General features: G+C 38.1%; 1 protein-coding gene across 5 annotated transcripts in view; it reads right to left on the bottom strand.

The window, feature by feature from the left end:
- The window catches only part of SYNJ2 (synaptojanin 2), a 170766-nt gene that overhangs the window by 113725 nt on the left and 39126 nt on the right, over positions 1–17915 (bottom strand). For all 5 annotated transcript variants that reach the window (XM_056818992.1, XM_001381340.3, XM_007484814.3 and 2 more), the window contains exon 3: positions 956–1226. In XM_056818992.1, coding sequence (XP_056674970.1) covers positions 956–1226 — 271 coding nt within the window. The remainder of the gene's footprint in view (positions 1–955; positions 1227–17915) is intronic.

Raw genomic sequence — 17915 nt, 5'->3', positions numbered from 1 at the left:
TTCAAAGCAACATATGATTAATTTCATGTACTTTGTAGGTCTTAGAGCATCTTATAGATATTGGATATTCGATCAATAATCATTTCTTGGGGGCTTATAGTGGGCCAGGCAATGTGCTAATGATTGGAGACAGAAAGACCAAAGTAAGTCCCTGCCCCTGAGGAGTTTACACTTAGAGCCTGATTTTAGTACATGCCCTCTTCCCCCCGAAGAGTTTAAGGTGGCACAATTGGACGAAGCCCACTACCAAGCATTCTTCCAAGCTCAGGAAATATCTGTGAAGAACTGGCGTCTCAAGAGGCTTGATGTGGGAGGTATACAGGGGGACTTTCATCATCACTATTTAAAGTGTGATAACTTTACAAAAGATTCTGAAAAAAAAGGCATTAGTTAAAACCAAATGAGCTATCTACCAATAGTGGGCACAGGGCCCTCTTCAAAGGGCTATAGAGCAAAAGTCAATTTCTATTTAGAAAAATCAAATGGGCCCAGAGACAAGATGTCCTGGGTTCAAATCTGGCTGTGTGACCCTGGGAAAATCACTTTACTCCAAATGTCTAGTCCTTACCAATCTTCTATCTTGGAACCAATATTTAATATTGATTCTAAAAGAGAAAGTTTTTTTTAAGTCAAATATAAGTAAAAATGAAGATCAATTTTCAATCAACTGAGCTAATGGATGAAAAGACAGAGGACATATCTTATTTATCTTTGTATCTTTCCCAAACCCTAAAACAGTTCTTTGTGCATAGATAACACTTATATAAATCTTTATTGAATTTTTTGAGTATGCTGAGTAGTGGGGAGAAAAATAGAGCTGGGTTTAACATTCCCCTATGCATACTCCATAAAATAGGTATTTCCAAAGCAAAAACCCAAAATCTGTCTTCCAGAATAGCTGCCACCTGTGCTATTTGCAAAAGATTAAAGTTGAAATATAATACAAAGTACTAACCAGAAGAAGGAGTTTCCTAACTCATAATTGTCATCACCCTGCTTTTGGGCTCGGACAGTCAGGTCGAAGTTGGACCCAGCATTTGGCCAGGAGAAATAGAACATTCCAGAGTTCAGAATTTTTTTCAGGGCAGTGAGACGGTCTTCTTCCTTGACATCATCCTGGAGTGGACAGAAGTCTACTGTCGTGATTTTAAAGATCTCAGCATCCAGAATTCTTCCCACTGATGTACAGCCTGTCACCAAGACCAGGAAGCTTAGCTGTGTGCCACCTAGAAAGTTAATCAGAAAAGGAAGGATTATCTATTACTGCTCCCATGGGAGCAGGGAAGACTTGATAAATATGGACATTAGAGCCATAAAAATATGGCCACTGTTTCCATGGCAACTGAGACACCATTACCCACCCTCCATCCCTTTAGAAGTAGATAGAGCATGTTCCATCACCCCAACAGAACATTAACTAGAAAAGTGGGATGGTTTTGTTTTTGTCTTTGGGTGCTCAGTAGAGTCGGATCTTCAAAAACGTGTTATAAAGTGGGTGTGCCTTTATTTGTTACAAAGGAGGGCACCTATTTTCCAGTTGGTGATAAGGAAGCAAAAAAAAAAGTAGGGGAGAAATACTGATAAGCATTTAATAATACATAAAAAGAGACAAAAATAAAAACTGGGTGCCATTGATGGGGGAACAGCTGAAAAAATATGGCACAGGAAGGTAACAGGATGATTCTTCACCATAAGAGATGGCAAACATGAGAAAAACAGACACATGAGGATATTTGAACTAAGAAAGAAAGCAGAACAGAAAATATATATAAATTCTTTGAACAAATATGCATACTAGGCAAAAAAATTCCTGCCCTTACCATGAGAAAAAAGAAATTTTTATCTACATTAAATAGTGAATTGGTTCTATAAGGCAGTATGATTAAAAGCCAAAATGAGCAATATGGACAAGAGGAGTTCAGAAAAGGAAGCCATCACTCTGTGGGCTAATGTCATCTAACTGGGCTCCATGGAGAGGCCCCTGAGTTGGACCCGGAAGATGTGATGGATTTGAATAAGCAAGGAAGAAGAATTTTCCAGACAAAGGGACAGTATGAGCCAGAATGTAGAGCACAAAGTAAGAATAGCAGGTTTCTTAGACTGAGATGGCTAAACCTGAAGAGTTCTACTAGAAAATAATGGAGAATCAAGTTGGGAAGCTGGGACAGTGGACAGAGCACAGGACCTGGGGAACCCTCCTGAATTTAAAAATGGCCCTAGAACACTAACTAGCTGTGTGACCCTGGGCAAGTCACTTAACCCTAGTTTCCTTAGTTTCCCCGTTTGTGAAATAAGCTGGAGAAGGAAATGGCAAACCACTCCAGTATCTTTGCCCAGAAAACTCCAGTATCTTTGCCCAGAAAACCTCACAGTCAGGACTAAAATGACTGGACAACAACAAAATTGGGAAGATAAACTAGGATTTGCTAACAAAATAGAAGAGATAAGCATTTAAACGTATGCCAGAAATAAGTCATAACAGTATCTTGTATTTATATGTTGCTTTACAAAGTAACTTTCTTAGAGCAACCCTGCAAGGTTGTGCTGCAATTAGTGATTCTACTTTACATATGAGGAAAGTATGAAGTGAGGAGGTTGGGAGTGTAAGGGACTTCTCCAAGGTCATAGAGCTAATATAGCACACTTAATAAATGGAACTGAATAGTGGGGGGCAACTAGGTGGCTCAGTGGATAGTGATCCAGACCAAGAGATAAGAGGACCCAAATTGAAATTTGGGCTTATACACTTCCCAGCTGTGTGAACTTGGACAAGTCACTTAACTCTAATTGCCTAACTCTTACTGTTTTTCTCTCTAAGAATACACTCTTAGTATTGATTCCAACCCAGAAGGTAAAGATTTAAAAAAAAAAAAAAAGAAGAACTGAATAGTCAAAAATCTTAAGACCAGGCTAACAATAAATAATAATACTAGGACGATATAATGTTTGTTGAGTCATAAAAAGGTAGAGCATCCCAGTGCTTGGCTGAGTACCTGACATATAGTAGCTATTTAATAAATACATATTGCTTGATTCCAAAATTAATATTATTTTCATTTCAGAGTGCTGTTTCTATAAATGAGATATTAAAATTCTAGACCCAAAAAACTCAGTTCAGATCCTGCCTCAAACACGAAGTTCCTATGACTTTGGGCAAGTCATTTAACTTTTTTGGGCATCAGGGAGATTGTTTCTAATGGTCCCTGAAGTCCCATATGGCTCTAACTGGCCCCAGGAATCCCCTGTGCAGGTCTTTAGAGGATTATATTCTGAAGATCTTGAGAAAATCCTGTAAATATGGAACAGAATTTAGACTTTTGGTTGACATCTTGAGCTGATTATTTTTTACTAGACTCTAAATTCAATTCAAAGCCTTTCTTCCATGTCCTAAATGAAGCAGGAAGAATCCCTCACAACTCCCACATAGCCCAAGCAGAAATGAATTTCAAAGTTATCAACCTGTCAGTAAACATTTAGTAAGCACTTAACTATGCTTAACTATGTGCCAGATACTGCGCTAAGTAGTGGAGATACCAAGAGGCAAAAATACAGTCCCTGTTCTCCAGGAGGGCAGCTAGATGACACAGCGGGTAGGATGCCAGGCTTAGAGTCAGGAAGCCTCATAACTCCCTCTTTGCTTATTATGTCAAATAGTTTGTATAGTATTGGGATTAACTGTTCTCTGAATGTTTGATGGAATTCACTTGTGAATCCGTCGAGCCCTGGGGATTTTTTCTTAGGGAGTTCTTTAATGGCCTGTTAGATTTCATTTTCTGATATGGGATTATTTAAGAATTCTATTTCTTCTTCTGTTAGTCTAGGCAGTTTGTATTTTTGTATATATTCATCCATATCACCTAAATTGGTGTATTTGTTGCCATATAATTGGGCAAAGTAAACTTTAGCAAAGTTGCAGGATACAAAATAAATCCGCATAAGTCATCAGCATTTCTATATATCTCCAACACAGCTCAGCAGCAAAAACTAGAAAGAGAAATCCCATTCAAAATCACCTTAGACAAAATAAAATACCTAGGAATCTATCTCCCGAGACAAACACAGGAACTATATGAACACAACTACAAAACACTCTCCACACAACTAAAACTAGACTTCAGCAATTGGAAAAACATTAACTGCTCATGGATAGGACGAGCCAATATAATAAAAATGAACATCCTACCCAAACTTATTTATCTATTTAGTGCCATACCCATTGAACTCCCAAAAAATTTCTTTACTGATTTAGAAAAAAACATAACAAAGTTCATTTGGAATAACAAAGGATCAAGGATATTGTGGCATTTAGAAGAGTGGGAGCCATAAACTGTGAGAATTAAAATAGTTGAGCTTGTAAACTGTAGTGAGTAAAATAGTGGAAGATATAAATTGTTGTAGATATAAGAGTGGGTGAGTAAATTGTGACCGCAGGAAATATGTTTTCACTACAGTGTATTGTTTTAAATTAAATATAAGGTGGTCGCCAGGGAAATATTCCCAATTATAAATATACCCAAGTCAACTAGGTTTTATACAGATTTTTAATTAATAATACAATGAGGAATTAAAGAAAGAGAGAGAGAGAGAAAAAAGGAAATAAATGAGAAAGGAATAGGCCGGCCCAGGCAGCCCTGGCCAACCCAGGCCTATGCCCTAAAAGAAAAGATCAGTCAGTCCTTAATCACCCACCATAAAATCTGTTCAAGCAAGGATTCAGGGGGACAGTCTCCCCAGAGGGAGTTCCAGCCAGAGTTAGCCTCCCTTGAGAGACCTCCTTAGAGATTGTCCTTCTCTCAAGAACCTCCTTAGAGATTGTCTCTCAAGAGACTGTCCTTGAGAGCTCCAGAGATCCTGTTTTTCAGCTTTTCCTTTCCTTATAAAGGGAAATTTTCCTTTGTCACCTCCCCTAAACTCTTACATCTACCAATCACAGTAGACATTTTTTGAAGGACAGACCATTCTTAGTCCACACCTAAGAAGGTGTGGATTTTTGAGTAATTCACACCAGGAAAGCCCTGAGTAACTTTCCCAGTTCTTTGTCCCATGTAAGTTTGCCTGACCTTTATAGGTACTTAGCACCCCTTTGTATTAATTCTAAAAATAGGCATGGCTTAAGTATGGGTGTAAGTATTTTTCATTGTTCAGCAAGGAGTTTTCTCCCCTAAAGCAGTCTTAAGTATGGGTGGAGTAGAGGTCTTCCCATTTCTGATCTAAGTAGAGTTCTCACTTTCCAAATGGGGAATGGTCCCAGTAGGGAATTGTTCCAATGGAGAATTCCTCAATGGGGAATTTTTTAACATTCACAAGTCTGAGAAATTTCAAGATTCACAATATCCAGGGAAATAATAAAAAAAAAAACACAAATGTTGGGGGCCTTGCAGTCCCAGACCTCAAACTATATTATAAAGCAGCAGTCATCAAAACAATTTGGTACTGGCTAAGAGACAGAAAGGAGGATCAGTGGAATAGACTGGGGGCAAGCGACCTCAGCAAGACAGTATACAATAAACCCAAAGATCTCAGCTTTTGGGACAAAAATCCACTATTCGATAAAAACTGCTGGGAAAATTGGAAGACAGTGTGGGAGAGATTAGGAATTGATCAACACCTCACACCCTACACCAAGATAAATTCAAAATGGGTGAATGACTTAAATATAAAGAAGGAAACCATAAGTAAATTGGGTAAACACAGAATAGTATACATGTCAGACCTTTGGGAGGGGAAAGACTTTAAAACCAAGCAAGACATAGAAAGAATCACAAAATGTAAAATAAATAATTTCGACTACATCAAATTAAAAAGCTTTTGTACAAAGAAAACCAATGTAACTAAAATCAGAAGGGAAACAACAAATTGGGAAAAAATCTTCATAGAAACCTCTGACAAAGGTTTAATTTCTCAAATTTATAAAGAGCTAAATCTATTGTACAAAAATCCAAGCCATTCTCCAATTGATAAATGGGCAAGGGACATGGATAGGCAGTTCTCAGATAAAGAAATCAAAACTATTAATAAGCACATGAAGAAGTGTTCTAAATCTCTGATAATCAGAGAGATGCAAATCAAAACAACTCTGAGGTATCACCTCACACCTAGCAGATTGGCTAACATGACAGCAGAGGAAAGCAGTGAATGCTGGAGGGGATGTGGCAAAGTAGAGACATTAATTCATTGCTGGTGGAGTTGTGAACTGATCCAACCATTCTGGAGGGCAATTTGGAACTATGCCCAAAGGGCGATAAAAGAATGTCTACCCTTTGATCCAGCATAGCACTGCTGGGTTTGTACCCCAAAGAGATAATAAGGAAAAAGACTTGTACAAGAATATTCATAGCTGCCAGGCTCTTTGTGGTGGCCAAAAATTGGAAAATGAGGGGATGCCCATCAATTGGGGAATGGCTGAGCAAATTGCGGTATATGTTGGTGATGGAATACTATTGTGCTAAAAGGAATAATAAAGTGGAGGAGTTCCATGGAGACTGGAACGACCTCCAGGACGTAATGCAGAGCGAGAGGAGCAGAACCAGGAGAACATTGTACACAGAGACTGATACACTGTGGTATAATCGAACATAATGGAATTCTCCATTAGTGGGGGTGTAATGTCCCTGAACAATCTGCAGGGATCTAAGAGAAAAACACTATCCATAAGCAGAGGACAAACTGTGGGAGTAGAAACACCGAGGAAAAGCAACTGCGTGACTACAGCGGTTGAGGGGACATGTCGATTGAGGAGAGACTCTAAACGAACACTCTAATGCAAATACTAACAACATGGCAATGGGTTTGAATCAAGAACACATGTGATACCCAGTGGAATCACACGTTGGCTATGGGTGGGGGAGGGGGGGAAGAAAATTATCTTTGTCTCTAATGAATAATGCTTGGAAATGATCAAATAAAATATTTTTTAAAAAAAGACTCTTAGAGATGCTTTAAGGATCTTCATTCCCAAAATTGTCTCAGGAAGTAAAAGAAAATTCAGTCCAAGAAGCTGATGGAAATCAGAATTTTAAATGAGCCCAAACTGAGAGGTTAGCACTATTCTTTTTTTTAAAATACCTATCTTCCATCATAGAAGCAATATTATTTGTTCCAAGGCACAAGTAGGCAATGAAGGTTAAGTGACTTGCCCAGGGTTGCACAGCTAGAAAGCATCTGAAACCATTTTGAACCCAGGATCTCCTGTCTCTAAGCCTGACTCCCAATCAAACTGAGCTACCCAGCTGCCCACAAGAGACTACCACTATTACAGAACAAGTGGAACAGAATTCATTCTAGAATATAGATAGTGGCCTCCTTAAATTAAAATATGAATGATTATTAGGAAACAAAATCTTTTAATAATCTTGCTTTAGGGAGAAATTTCTACAAATACTGATTGACTCAGGGGTACTATCTCAGTAGAGGTAAGAAGGGCAGTTTTTTTGGGGGGGGGTTGTTTTAGATAAACAGCAAGCATGCAATCCTTAACTGTTCTAGAATGTCAAACAAATTTAGATGCTAGAAAGAGCAGGTCTCCTACCTAAGAGAAGGGCAACAGATGAAAGAGCATTAACCGTGAATGACTTCAAGCACGTCACAAGGACCTGGTTTCCTCTTCTGGAAATAAGAGCATTAAGCTAGAGAATTGCCAACGTCTCTTCCAGCTCTTGTGATCTAAGATTCTTCTGGTATAAAGAAACCAAGACTGTGTTCCCCAATGACCCTGAGCTCTAGAGGAGAGCTCATTATTTTGTAGTTGTCATTTTCAATCATGTGTAACATTTAAAGACCATCTTTGGGGGTTTGTTGGCAAAGATACTGGAGAGGTTTGCCAGTTCCTTCTCCAAATCACTTTCAGATGAGGAAATGGAGGCAAACAAGGGCAAGTGACTTGCCCAGGTTTATACATCTAGTGTCTGAGGCTGGATTTTAATTCAGATTTTCCTGACTCCAAGACCAGTGCTGCTCAGTGCACTGTTTAGCTGCCTTTCATTATTCATTGGAGTCACTATTCTTAAGAGTTTGAAGGGACTTCAGTGATAAACTGTTCAACTCTCTCCTTTGACAGGTAGAGAAACTGAGGCTTAGGGAGGAAGCCTAACTTCCCCAAGACCACCAGAATATTAATAAGTAGCTAAGTCAAAATTCTAAATCAGGTATTTTGATTCCATCAAGGAACTTTAGTGATCATCTATTCAATCTTCTCCTTTGACAGGTAGGAAAACTGAGGCTCAGAGAGAAGCAACTTCCCTAAGACCACCAGAATCTTAATAAGTAGCTAAGTCAAGATCCTAAATCAGGAATTTTAATTCCATCAGCTGTATATTTATCTTTTTTCATATTGCTGTCTTCAAAAGTAACCACCAAAGGTGGGTGTTTACAAGTTAAAATCTCTTCGAGTCATATACTGAATGACTAGAACCACTCCTTAAATAGCTTTAGTGCGGAGGAACCTCAACCCCCCTCCCCCTCCTCTCCACTTGTATATTTTAAACACATTTCCTGGCAGTGGGCCAGATGGGAGAAGCATCCAGAACCTGGTGGTTGCTGCATAACCAGGACTGAAAGATAATGGAACAGCCAAGAGTAGAAAAAAAAATCTGGCACTTTCAGGTCAGTGGTGAAATGATAACAAGTCACGCATTCTATCCACTAGAGCCAGAAAGCATCAGAGACAGTAATGGGTCAGAAGCTAGGAAGCCAGACAAGAACCAGACAATCAAATAGTGGCACAGCCAAGGGGGAAAGAGGTGCCAAAATCTTGGGAAATAGTACATGAATTAGAAAGGGCAGGACAAAGAAGAAATGAAAATCTTGGTAACAAGAAAAGACCTCAATACTGGAGTCAACCCTTTATTTTAATACACATTCTTCTTAGGGTAGGACCCAGCTCCCAATCTTGGTTAAGTGTGGTCTTCAAGTAGAGCTCAAAATATAAGCATCTGTATAGTGATGAGGGTACATCTAGACAAACAGAGCCCCAAAAGATTTATATTTACATAGTCCTGGGAAATAGCCATTGGCCATTTCCAGATGGCCACTGTGCAATTAGGTGGTGTGCCGAGTCTTGACTCAGTTTCCTCATCTGTAAAAATCAGCATAGAAGGAAATGGAAAACTACTCCAGTATCTTTACTAAGAAAACAGCAAATGGAGCCACAGAGTTAGACATGATGAAATGACTGAACAACAACAAAACCAGCCATGTCCTTCCCCCTCTGAACCTGTATGTGAATAAGAACTTCAGCTCTATAGCAGAAATTCTCTTCACCCAAAGGAAGGTAAACTTAATCTCTAGATTCTTTTGTTTAGGGTCTTAGGTCAAAAAGAGGGAGGAAGAAAAGAGAAAAGGCATTCATTCATTAAAGGCTTCATTTGGGTCTCATTACAACCATGGGAAGGTAGGAACTAATATTATTCCCATGAATATTATTATTGTTAACAATAACAGGATAATATTATTATTCCCATGAATAATAACTAAGAGAGGTTGACTTCTCTAGGATCACATATCTAGAAGGTGTCTGAGGTCAAATTTGAATTCAGGTCTTCTGTGACTCAAAGCCCAGGGTTCTATCCACTGCTCCACCGAGCTGCCTCTACCAAATCTCCCCATAGCTCCTTTGAAAATGATCTGTCTGCAGTGATAGAGAAATTACTAAACAAACTGGTACACAAATGTAGTGAAGTATTATTTTCCTATAAAAAATGATGGATGTGATTATTATAGAGAGGCAAGGGAAAACTTATGAATGTATAAAGACATACTTGACAGATAAGTAAGCAGAACTAAGAAAACAATGTACACAATAACAATGACAATGTATATAGAAAGAACAACAAAAAACCCAGAAATGAATGCTGTGAAATTCATGCTCAAGCTTGGACTTGAAGAAGAGCTATGAGAAGGCATCTTCCTACCTTCTTTACAAAGATGGTGGGGACTTGGGTTGTAGAGCCCTGCTTACAACGTCAGACTTTTTCAATGTGTGGATTAACTTTGCTTAACTGGTTTCCCCCGCTCTGTTCTTTTTGTTGTTGTTGAAAGGAGTAGGCTACATTACGATATGTAGGTGATGTGAAAATAAAAGATAAATAAAATTATTTTTTAAACAGAAAGAAAAGGTCTCTCTGGGAGTTAAACTGACCTCTCAATGACCATTTGTTATTTCCACTACTGGGATGGGGGTTGGTAATGCCAGCAAGCACAACACATGCTTTGTTTATTCAAGAACAATGCTGTAAGTGTGTTTGGCATAGCTACATCCTCCTACCTTCTACCAGTGGCCACACAGCCTTATATTGGTGGTGATGACCATTTAGGTTCTTTTCCAAATTGCTTCAGTATGTCAAAGGACCACATCTGCTTGGATGACAGTTTAGCTACAAGGTTTTTAACAAAAGATTCCCATAGGGTATTCTGACTAGTGCCCTAATTCCTTTCCTACTGTAGAATTATTATGGAATTACCACTTAAGACCCAAGATTTATAGAGGTCATTCATTTCAAGATGCTGTAGATAGCCCTACTTCTACTCATTTTAAAAGTGAACAGATCAGAGTCAAGGATTTTCATTTTAAGGTGATTTCCCACTGGGGTCTGCCCTAAAACATTTGAAACTTGAATTACCCATATATCAACTAATTATCCAAGTTTTTCAATCTTTCTACTTTACCCAGAATTTTTTTGAAATGGCTTTTTTGCTCTCTCCCCACTCTTCCCAACCTAACATATTTTCAAGACTTCTCTGCCATCTGTGGCCAATCTCTTTCCCTATAACCACTAAACATTCTGGGAAATATATTTCTTTTGACTAACATTACTGGCAGGTCACAACTGTCCATACCATTTAATGTTCTGTTGTGCCATTAGTGCAAACAATTGAGATTTGTGATTTGGGTATAGAGTAGTTATATAAATTTATTTTAACAATATTATCCTGCGTTTGAATGGCTATTTATACTTTTTATTGTTTTCACCTGAAATCAAACTTTCAGATGACTAAGATAAATATTATTGCAATTTACAGAAGGGAAAATACTTAGAAAGGTAAAGCAAATTGCCCAAATTATGGTAAAGCTTTAACTACCTGAGATTAATTCCTAAGCATTTATTTTCTCCCTTATATTCCTCTTGCCATTGGAAAAATAAAAATAAAAACAAAACAAACAAAAGAAAAGAAAAAATAAAAATAAAAACAAATAAATAGAGTAAGGTGATATAAATTCTGACCAAACATTGACCATGTCCCAAAATTTATGTTTTATTCTGCAAATTAGTCCATCATCATTCTGCTATAAATATTTTTGTAACTTAAGAAACTTTTTCTCTTATCGATTTCTATAGGATATAGGCTGACTCAACTTCCTAAAAATTTATTTATTTATTTAGAGTGTTTTTCCATGGTTCCATGATTTATGATTTTTCTATCCCTTCTTCCATCCCCCCTCCCAGAGTTGACGAGTAATTCCACTGGGTTATACATGTATTATTGTTCAAAACCTTTTTCCATGTTATTCATATTTGCAGTAGAGTGATCTTTTAACATCAAAATCCTAATCATATCTGCATTGAACCATGGGAGCCATCATATGTTTTTCTTTTGCGTTTCTGCTCCCACACTTCTTACTCTGGATGTGGATAGCGTTCATTCTCATAAGTTCCTCTGAATTATCCTGGATCATTGCTGCTAGTAGAAAAGTCTGATACATTTGACTGTGCCATAATGTATCAGTCTCTGTGTACAATGTTCTCCTAATTCAGCTCCTTTCACTCTGCATCAATTCCTGGAGGTCTTTCAATTCACATGGAATTCCTCCAGTTTGTCATTCCTTTTAGCACAATAATATTCCATCACCATCAGATACCACAATTTGTTCAACCATTCCCCAATTGAGGGACACCCCTCATTTTCTAATTTTTTGCTACCACAAAAAATGTGGTTATAAATATTTTTGTACAAATTTTTTTCCTTATTATCTCTCTGGGGTACAAACCTAGCAGTGTTGTGGTTGGATAAAAGGGCAAGCAGTATTTTAAAGCCCTTTGCGTATAATAACAAATTGCCCTCCAGAATGAATGATTTAATTCACAACTCTACCAGCAGTGTATTAGCATCCCAACTTTGCCACATTCCCTCCAACATTTACCACTTTTCTTTGCTGTCATATTGGCCAGTTTGCTAGGTGTGAGGTGGTACCTCAAAGTTGTTTTAATTTGCATTTCTCAAATCAGGAGGGATTTAGAACGCTTTTTCACATGATTATTGATCATTTTGATTTCTTCACCTGAGAATTGCTTATTCATATCCCTTGACCATTTGTTGATTGGGGAATGGCTTGATTTTTTTTTGTAAAATTTACTTAGTTCCTTATATATTTGGGAAACTAAACCTTTATCAGAGAGTTTTCTTATAAAGATTTTTCCCAGTTTGTTGCTTTCCTTCTAATTTTGGTTACATTGGTTTTGTTTGTACAAAACCTTTTTCATTTGATGTAATCAAAATAATTCATTTTATATTTTGTAATGTTCTCTATCTCTTGCTTGGTCTTAAATTTCTTCCTTTCCCACAGATCTGATAGATATACTCTTCTATTTCTGACTCTCACTTTCAATGACCCTTCACAGGCCATAGTTCACAGATCACAAAGCCCAGTCTAAATGGTTTTCTAGAAACTTTTAAAGTATTCAAGCAAGGGGCAGTTAGGTGGCACAGTGGACAGAGTACCAGATCCAGTGTCTAGAGGACTGGGTTTAAATCTGGCATCAGACACTTCCTAGCAATATGATCCTGGGGCAAGTTACTTAACTCCATTTGCCTTAGAGTTGTTACTAGGACAGAGAATAAAAGTTTTTTTTTTTTTAATGAAATAAAGAATTTCAAGCTGAGGGATCAGGCAGGTCAAGGAACACATGCTGCTATCTGCCCTGGTACCAAGATACTCAGCCCAGAAGGCCTTTTGATTATGGCCTTCTAAACCTCTCTGGAGCTAATAATAATCCTCCCAGAAGCCCTCTGCACACTCAGCAGAATGGACCATCACCAAAGATGGGGGCCACCAGTAGGAACCCAAATGTACAGTATAAAAAGTTCCTCTCCCCAACCCCTAGTCAATCCTGGACTCACTCTCCTATTCTCTTCTCAATAATTGCTTCCCATAGGAATAGAAGGACCTTTCCTAAAAATAATATACAATATATATCTAAAATCATCAGCAAACATCATCTGCAATGGGGATAATCTAGAAGCCTTCCCAATAAGATCAGGAGTGAAACAAGGATGTCCATTATCACCTCTATTATTTAACATTGTATTAGAAACTCTAGCAGTAGCAATTAGAGAAGAAAAAGAAATTGAAGGTATTAAAATAGGCAAGGAGGAGACCAAGCTATCACTCTTTGCAGATGATATGATGGTCTACTTAAAGAATCCTAAAGAATCAACTAAAAATCTAGTGGAAAAATCAACAACTTTAACAAAGATGCAGGATACAAAATAAACCCACGTAAGTCATCAGCATTTCTATATATTTCCAATACATCACAGCAAGAATTAGAAAGAGAAATTCCATTTAAAATCACCCTAGACAATATAAAATACTTAGGAATCTATCTGCCAAGACAAACACAGAAACTATAGGAACACAAATACAAAACACTCTCCACACAATTAAAACTAGATATAAACAATTGGAAAAACATCAATTGTTCATGGGTAGGATGAGCTAACATAATAAAAATGACAATCCTACCCAAATTAATTTACTTATTTAGTGCCATACTCATTGAACTACCAAAAAACTTTTCTACTAAATTATAAAAAACCATAACAAAGATCATTTGGAAGAACAAAAGATCAAGGACATCCAGGGAAATCATGAAAAAAAATGAGAAGAAAGGAGGTCTTGCAGTCCCAGATCTCAAACTATACTATAAAGCAGTGGTCATCAAAACAATATGGTACTGGCTAAGAGTCAGAAAGGAGGATCAATGGAATAGACTTTGGGTAAACTACCTCAGCAAGACAGCTTATGATAAGCCCAAAGATCCCAGCTTTGGGGCCAAAATACACTATTTGATAAAAACTGCTGGGAAAATTGGAAGACAGTATGGGGGAGATTAGGTGTGGATCAATAATTGCTTCCTTTAGGGCCAAAAACTAAGTTTATCCTTGAGGAGGTACAAAAATGGTAGCCTCTCTAGCAGAAAACCCCTTCTCCATTTCTGCCAGCCTGGAGAATTTGGGCCTTAAAAATGTAGATAGGAGAGGCATACCCCTACCCAGAAACAATCAGTAATCATTAAAATCCAACAAATTCACAGTCAATATCAATTCATGGGGACAGCCAATCAATAAACATTTAAGAGTCTTCATGTCAGGTATGTGCTGATCAACAACAAAAAGGCAAAAATACATTACCTGACCTGTTGAGGACATCAATAGACACCAAGATTTACAACTTTTTTTTTAACCCTTACCTTCTATCTTAGAATCAATACTGTGTATTGGTTCCAAGGCAGAAGACCAATAAGGAATGAACAATGGAGGTCAAGTGCCTTGTCCAGGGTCACATAGTTAGAAAAGGTCTGAAACCAGATTTGAACCCAAGGCTTCCCATCTCTATGACTGGGTCTCAATCTACCAAGTCACCCACAGATGCCCTCCATCCTTAACTCTTCACTGTCCCTCATCTCTCCACATACAACCAGGGACCGACTCTTAATGATCCCATCATCATGTCTCTTGTCACATTTGAAATCTTCCCTCCACTGACAGTCAATATCTTAGTTTGGGCTCTTATGCTTCTACAACCTTCTTCTAGATGCTCTCCTGTCAATCTACCTTCCATAAAGCTGCCAAAACAAACTTTCCAAGAGCTGGAAAGACCCACATGAACCAATGAGTTCAGCAGAGTGAAATAAGCAGAATCAGGAAAACACTGTACACAGTAACAACAATACTGTGGAATGATCAACTGTGATAGAATTAGCTATTATTGACAATACATTGAACCAGGACAATTCTGAGGGACTTAAGACAAAGAATGCTATCCACCTCCAGAGAAAGACGAATCAGAATGCAGATGAAAACAAATGATTTTTCAATACTTTATTTGGGATTATATTTTGGTTTTATAAGAGTATTCAATTACAAAAAATGAATAATGCAGAAATATGTTTGCATGATAATACATGTATAACCCAGACTGAATTGCCTGCCAGCATCAGAAAGGGGAAGGGAATGGAAAGAGGAGATACATTCAATCATATAACTTAGGAAAACTTGTATGAAAATTTGGTACAATATAATTGGCAAAACAACAACAACACAATTTTTAAAATAAAAAAACAAAACAAACTTTCTAAAGCACAAATATGATCATTTCTCTCACCTTGTTCAAGCATCTTCAACAACTGACTGCCTCCACGATAAAATAAAAAGTCCTGATCTGGGCATTTAAAGCCCTGCACAATCTAGTTCTAATGTCTTTTTTTCATATTTATTTCACATTGCTCCTCATCATTTTACATTCTCTCTATACTGATCATATATGATGCTTCTAAGATTTCTTTGCACATCCTTGTGCAATCCTTGCTGTCCCAAGCATGGAATCCACTTGCATTTAATCTCCTCCTTGTTAAAAACACCAGCTGTTGTTGCAGCTAGCTAGCTCAGTGGATAGAGAACCAGTCCTGGGGATGGGAGATCATGGGTTCAGATCTGACCTCAGACACCTCCTAGCTATGTGACTCTGGGTAAGTCACTTAAACTCAATTGTCTAAGTCCTTGCCACACTTCTGCCCTGGGACTGAAACTTAGTACTGATTCTCAGACAGAAGGTAAGGGTTTAAAAAAAAAAAGGTTTGTAGAAACAGAGAAGAAAAGTAGAAAAGCACGATGGAGAAAGTTTGCCTAGTAGCAATGAGGGTCCAATGGAGGTTATGCAACATGAATCTATAGTGGACCCAGTCAGAATTTAGTATCAATCCTAAAGCATAAAGTAAGTTTTTTGTAAATTACCAAAATACTAGCTTTCTTTTAAAACTCAATTCTCTGGGGGCAGCTAGGTGGCTCAATGGACTGAGAGCCAGACCTAGAGACATGAGTTCCTAGGTTCAAATCTGGTCTCAGACACTTAGTTGTGTGATCTTGAGCAAGTCACTTAATGCCCCAGTGCCTAGCTCTTTCCATTCTTCTGTCTTGGAACCATATTGATTCTAAGTATTGATTTCAAGATGGAAGGAAGGGTTTAAAAAAGTCCCCAAAACTCATTTCACCTTTTAATTCACCCAGAGGAAGCTTTTCCTGATCCTCCTGGTTGTTGTGCCATCTCTTTCCTCAAATTATCTTGTATTTGCTTATGTTTATTGGTTATATAACCCAGTAGGGAGATACCTGAAATAGGCCTTAAAAGAAAAGGAATTAGGGACACTAATTCATTGCTGGTGGAGTTGTGAATTGATCCAACCATTCTGGAGGGCAATTTGGAACTGTGCCCAAAGGGCGATAAAAGACTGTCTGCCCTTTGATCCAGCCATAACACTGCTGGGTTTGCACCCCAAAGAGATAATAAGGAAAAAGACATGTACAAGAATATTCATAGCTGCGCTCTTTGTGGTGGCCAAAAACTGGAAAATGAGGGGATGCCTTTCAGTTGGGGAATGGCTGAACAAATTGTGGTATCTGTTGGTGATGGAATACTATTGTGCTAAAAGGAATAATAAAGTGGAAGAATTCCATGGAGACTGGAACAACCTCCAGGAAGTGATGCAGAACGAAAGGAGCAGAACCAGGAAAACATTGTACACAGAGACTGATACACTGTGGTATAATCGAAGGAAATGGACTTCTCCATTAGGGTCAATGCAATGTCCCAGAATAACTTACAGGGATCTAAAAAACACTATCCACAAGCAGAGGATAAATTGTGGGAGTAAAAACACCGATGAAAAGCAACTGCTTGACTACAGGGGCTGAGGGGAAATGACTGAGGAGAGACTCTAAATGAACACTCTAGTGCAAATACCAACAACATGGAAATGGGTTCAAATCAAGAACACATGTGAAACCCAGCAGAATCACGCGTCGGCTAAGGGGAGGTGGGGGAGAAAATGATCTTTGTCTCTAATGAATAATGCTTGGAAATGATCAAATAAAAAATTATTTAAAAAAAAAAAGAAAAGGAATTTTTGTGCACCTGTGGTGAGGATGCTTTTCATGCTTGAGTGATGCCCTACATGGAAGCAAGGGAGAGCAGGAATTATTTTTCTAGCTTGACTAAAATATAAAGTGCTAAAAGGGGAGTATGGTGAAATAAAGATGCAAAGGTTAATTGAAGACAGATTGTTGAAGTCTTGAATCCAATCCAATAAGCATTTAGAAAGGGACTATCTGTAAGGCATTATACCAGATACAAGAGATTAAAAAAAGTAAAAAACATTCTACTGGTGGATTCAACAGCTGAGTATATATGTGATTATTTTAGGAGGAAGAAAGCACTAATAAGGGGGATCCAAGATGGCTTCCCAAAGGAGGTACTTTAAAGGAGACTAGAGGTTGAAGTGACGAGGAGTGTATTCCAGACATGAACAAAGACAAACAATAGAAGATGTAATGCTGAGTTGGGGAACAGAATAAGAAGTTAATCTTCTTTTTGTAAGTCGTTGGGAAGTCTCATATGATTAGAGAAGATTATGTAAGTAGGAGGGTAAAAGATGGATTCTCTTGGGGGAGAAACACTGGTTGAGAACCTATTAAGATATTTCAGATGAAAAGAGATGACAGAGGGGACAGCTAGGTGGCTCGGTGGATTGAGAGCCAGGTCTAGAGAGGGATTCAAATCTAATTTCAGATACTTCCTAGCTGAGTGACCCTGGGCAAGTCACTTAACCCCCATAGTCTAACCCTTACTACTCTTCTGCCTTTGG

This window comes from Monodelphis domestica, chromosome 2 (genome assembly GCF_027887165.1).
Source record: "Monodelphis domestica isolate mMonDom1 chromosome 2, mMonDom1.pri, whole genome shotgun sequence".
Classification (NCBI taxonomy): domain Eukaryota; kingdom Metazoa; phylum Chordata; class Mammalia; order Didelphimorphia; family Didelphidae; genus Monodelphis; species Monodelphis domestica.
Note: the sequence above shows the minus strand (reverse complement) of the source record. Positions and strands in the feature narration are given on the sequence as shown.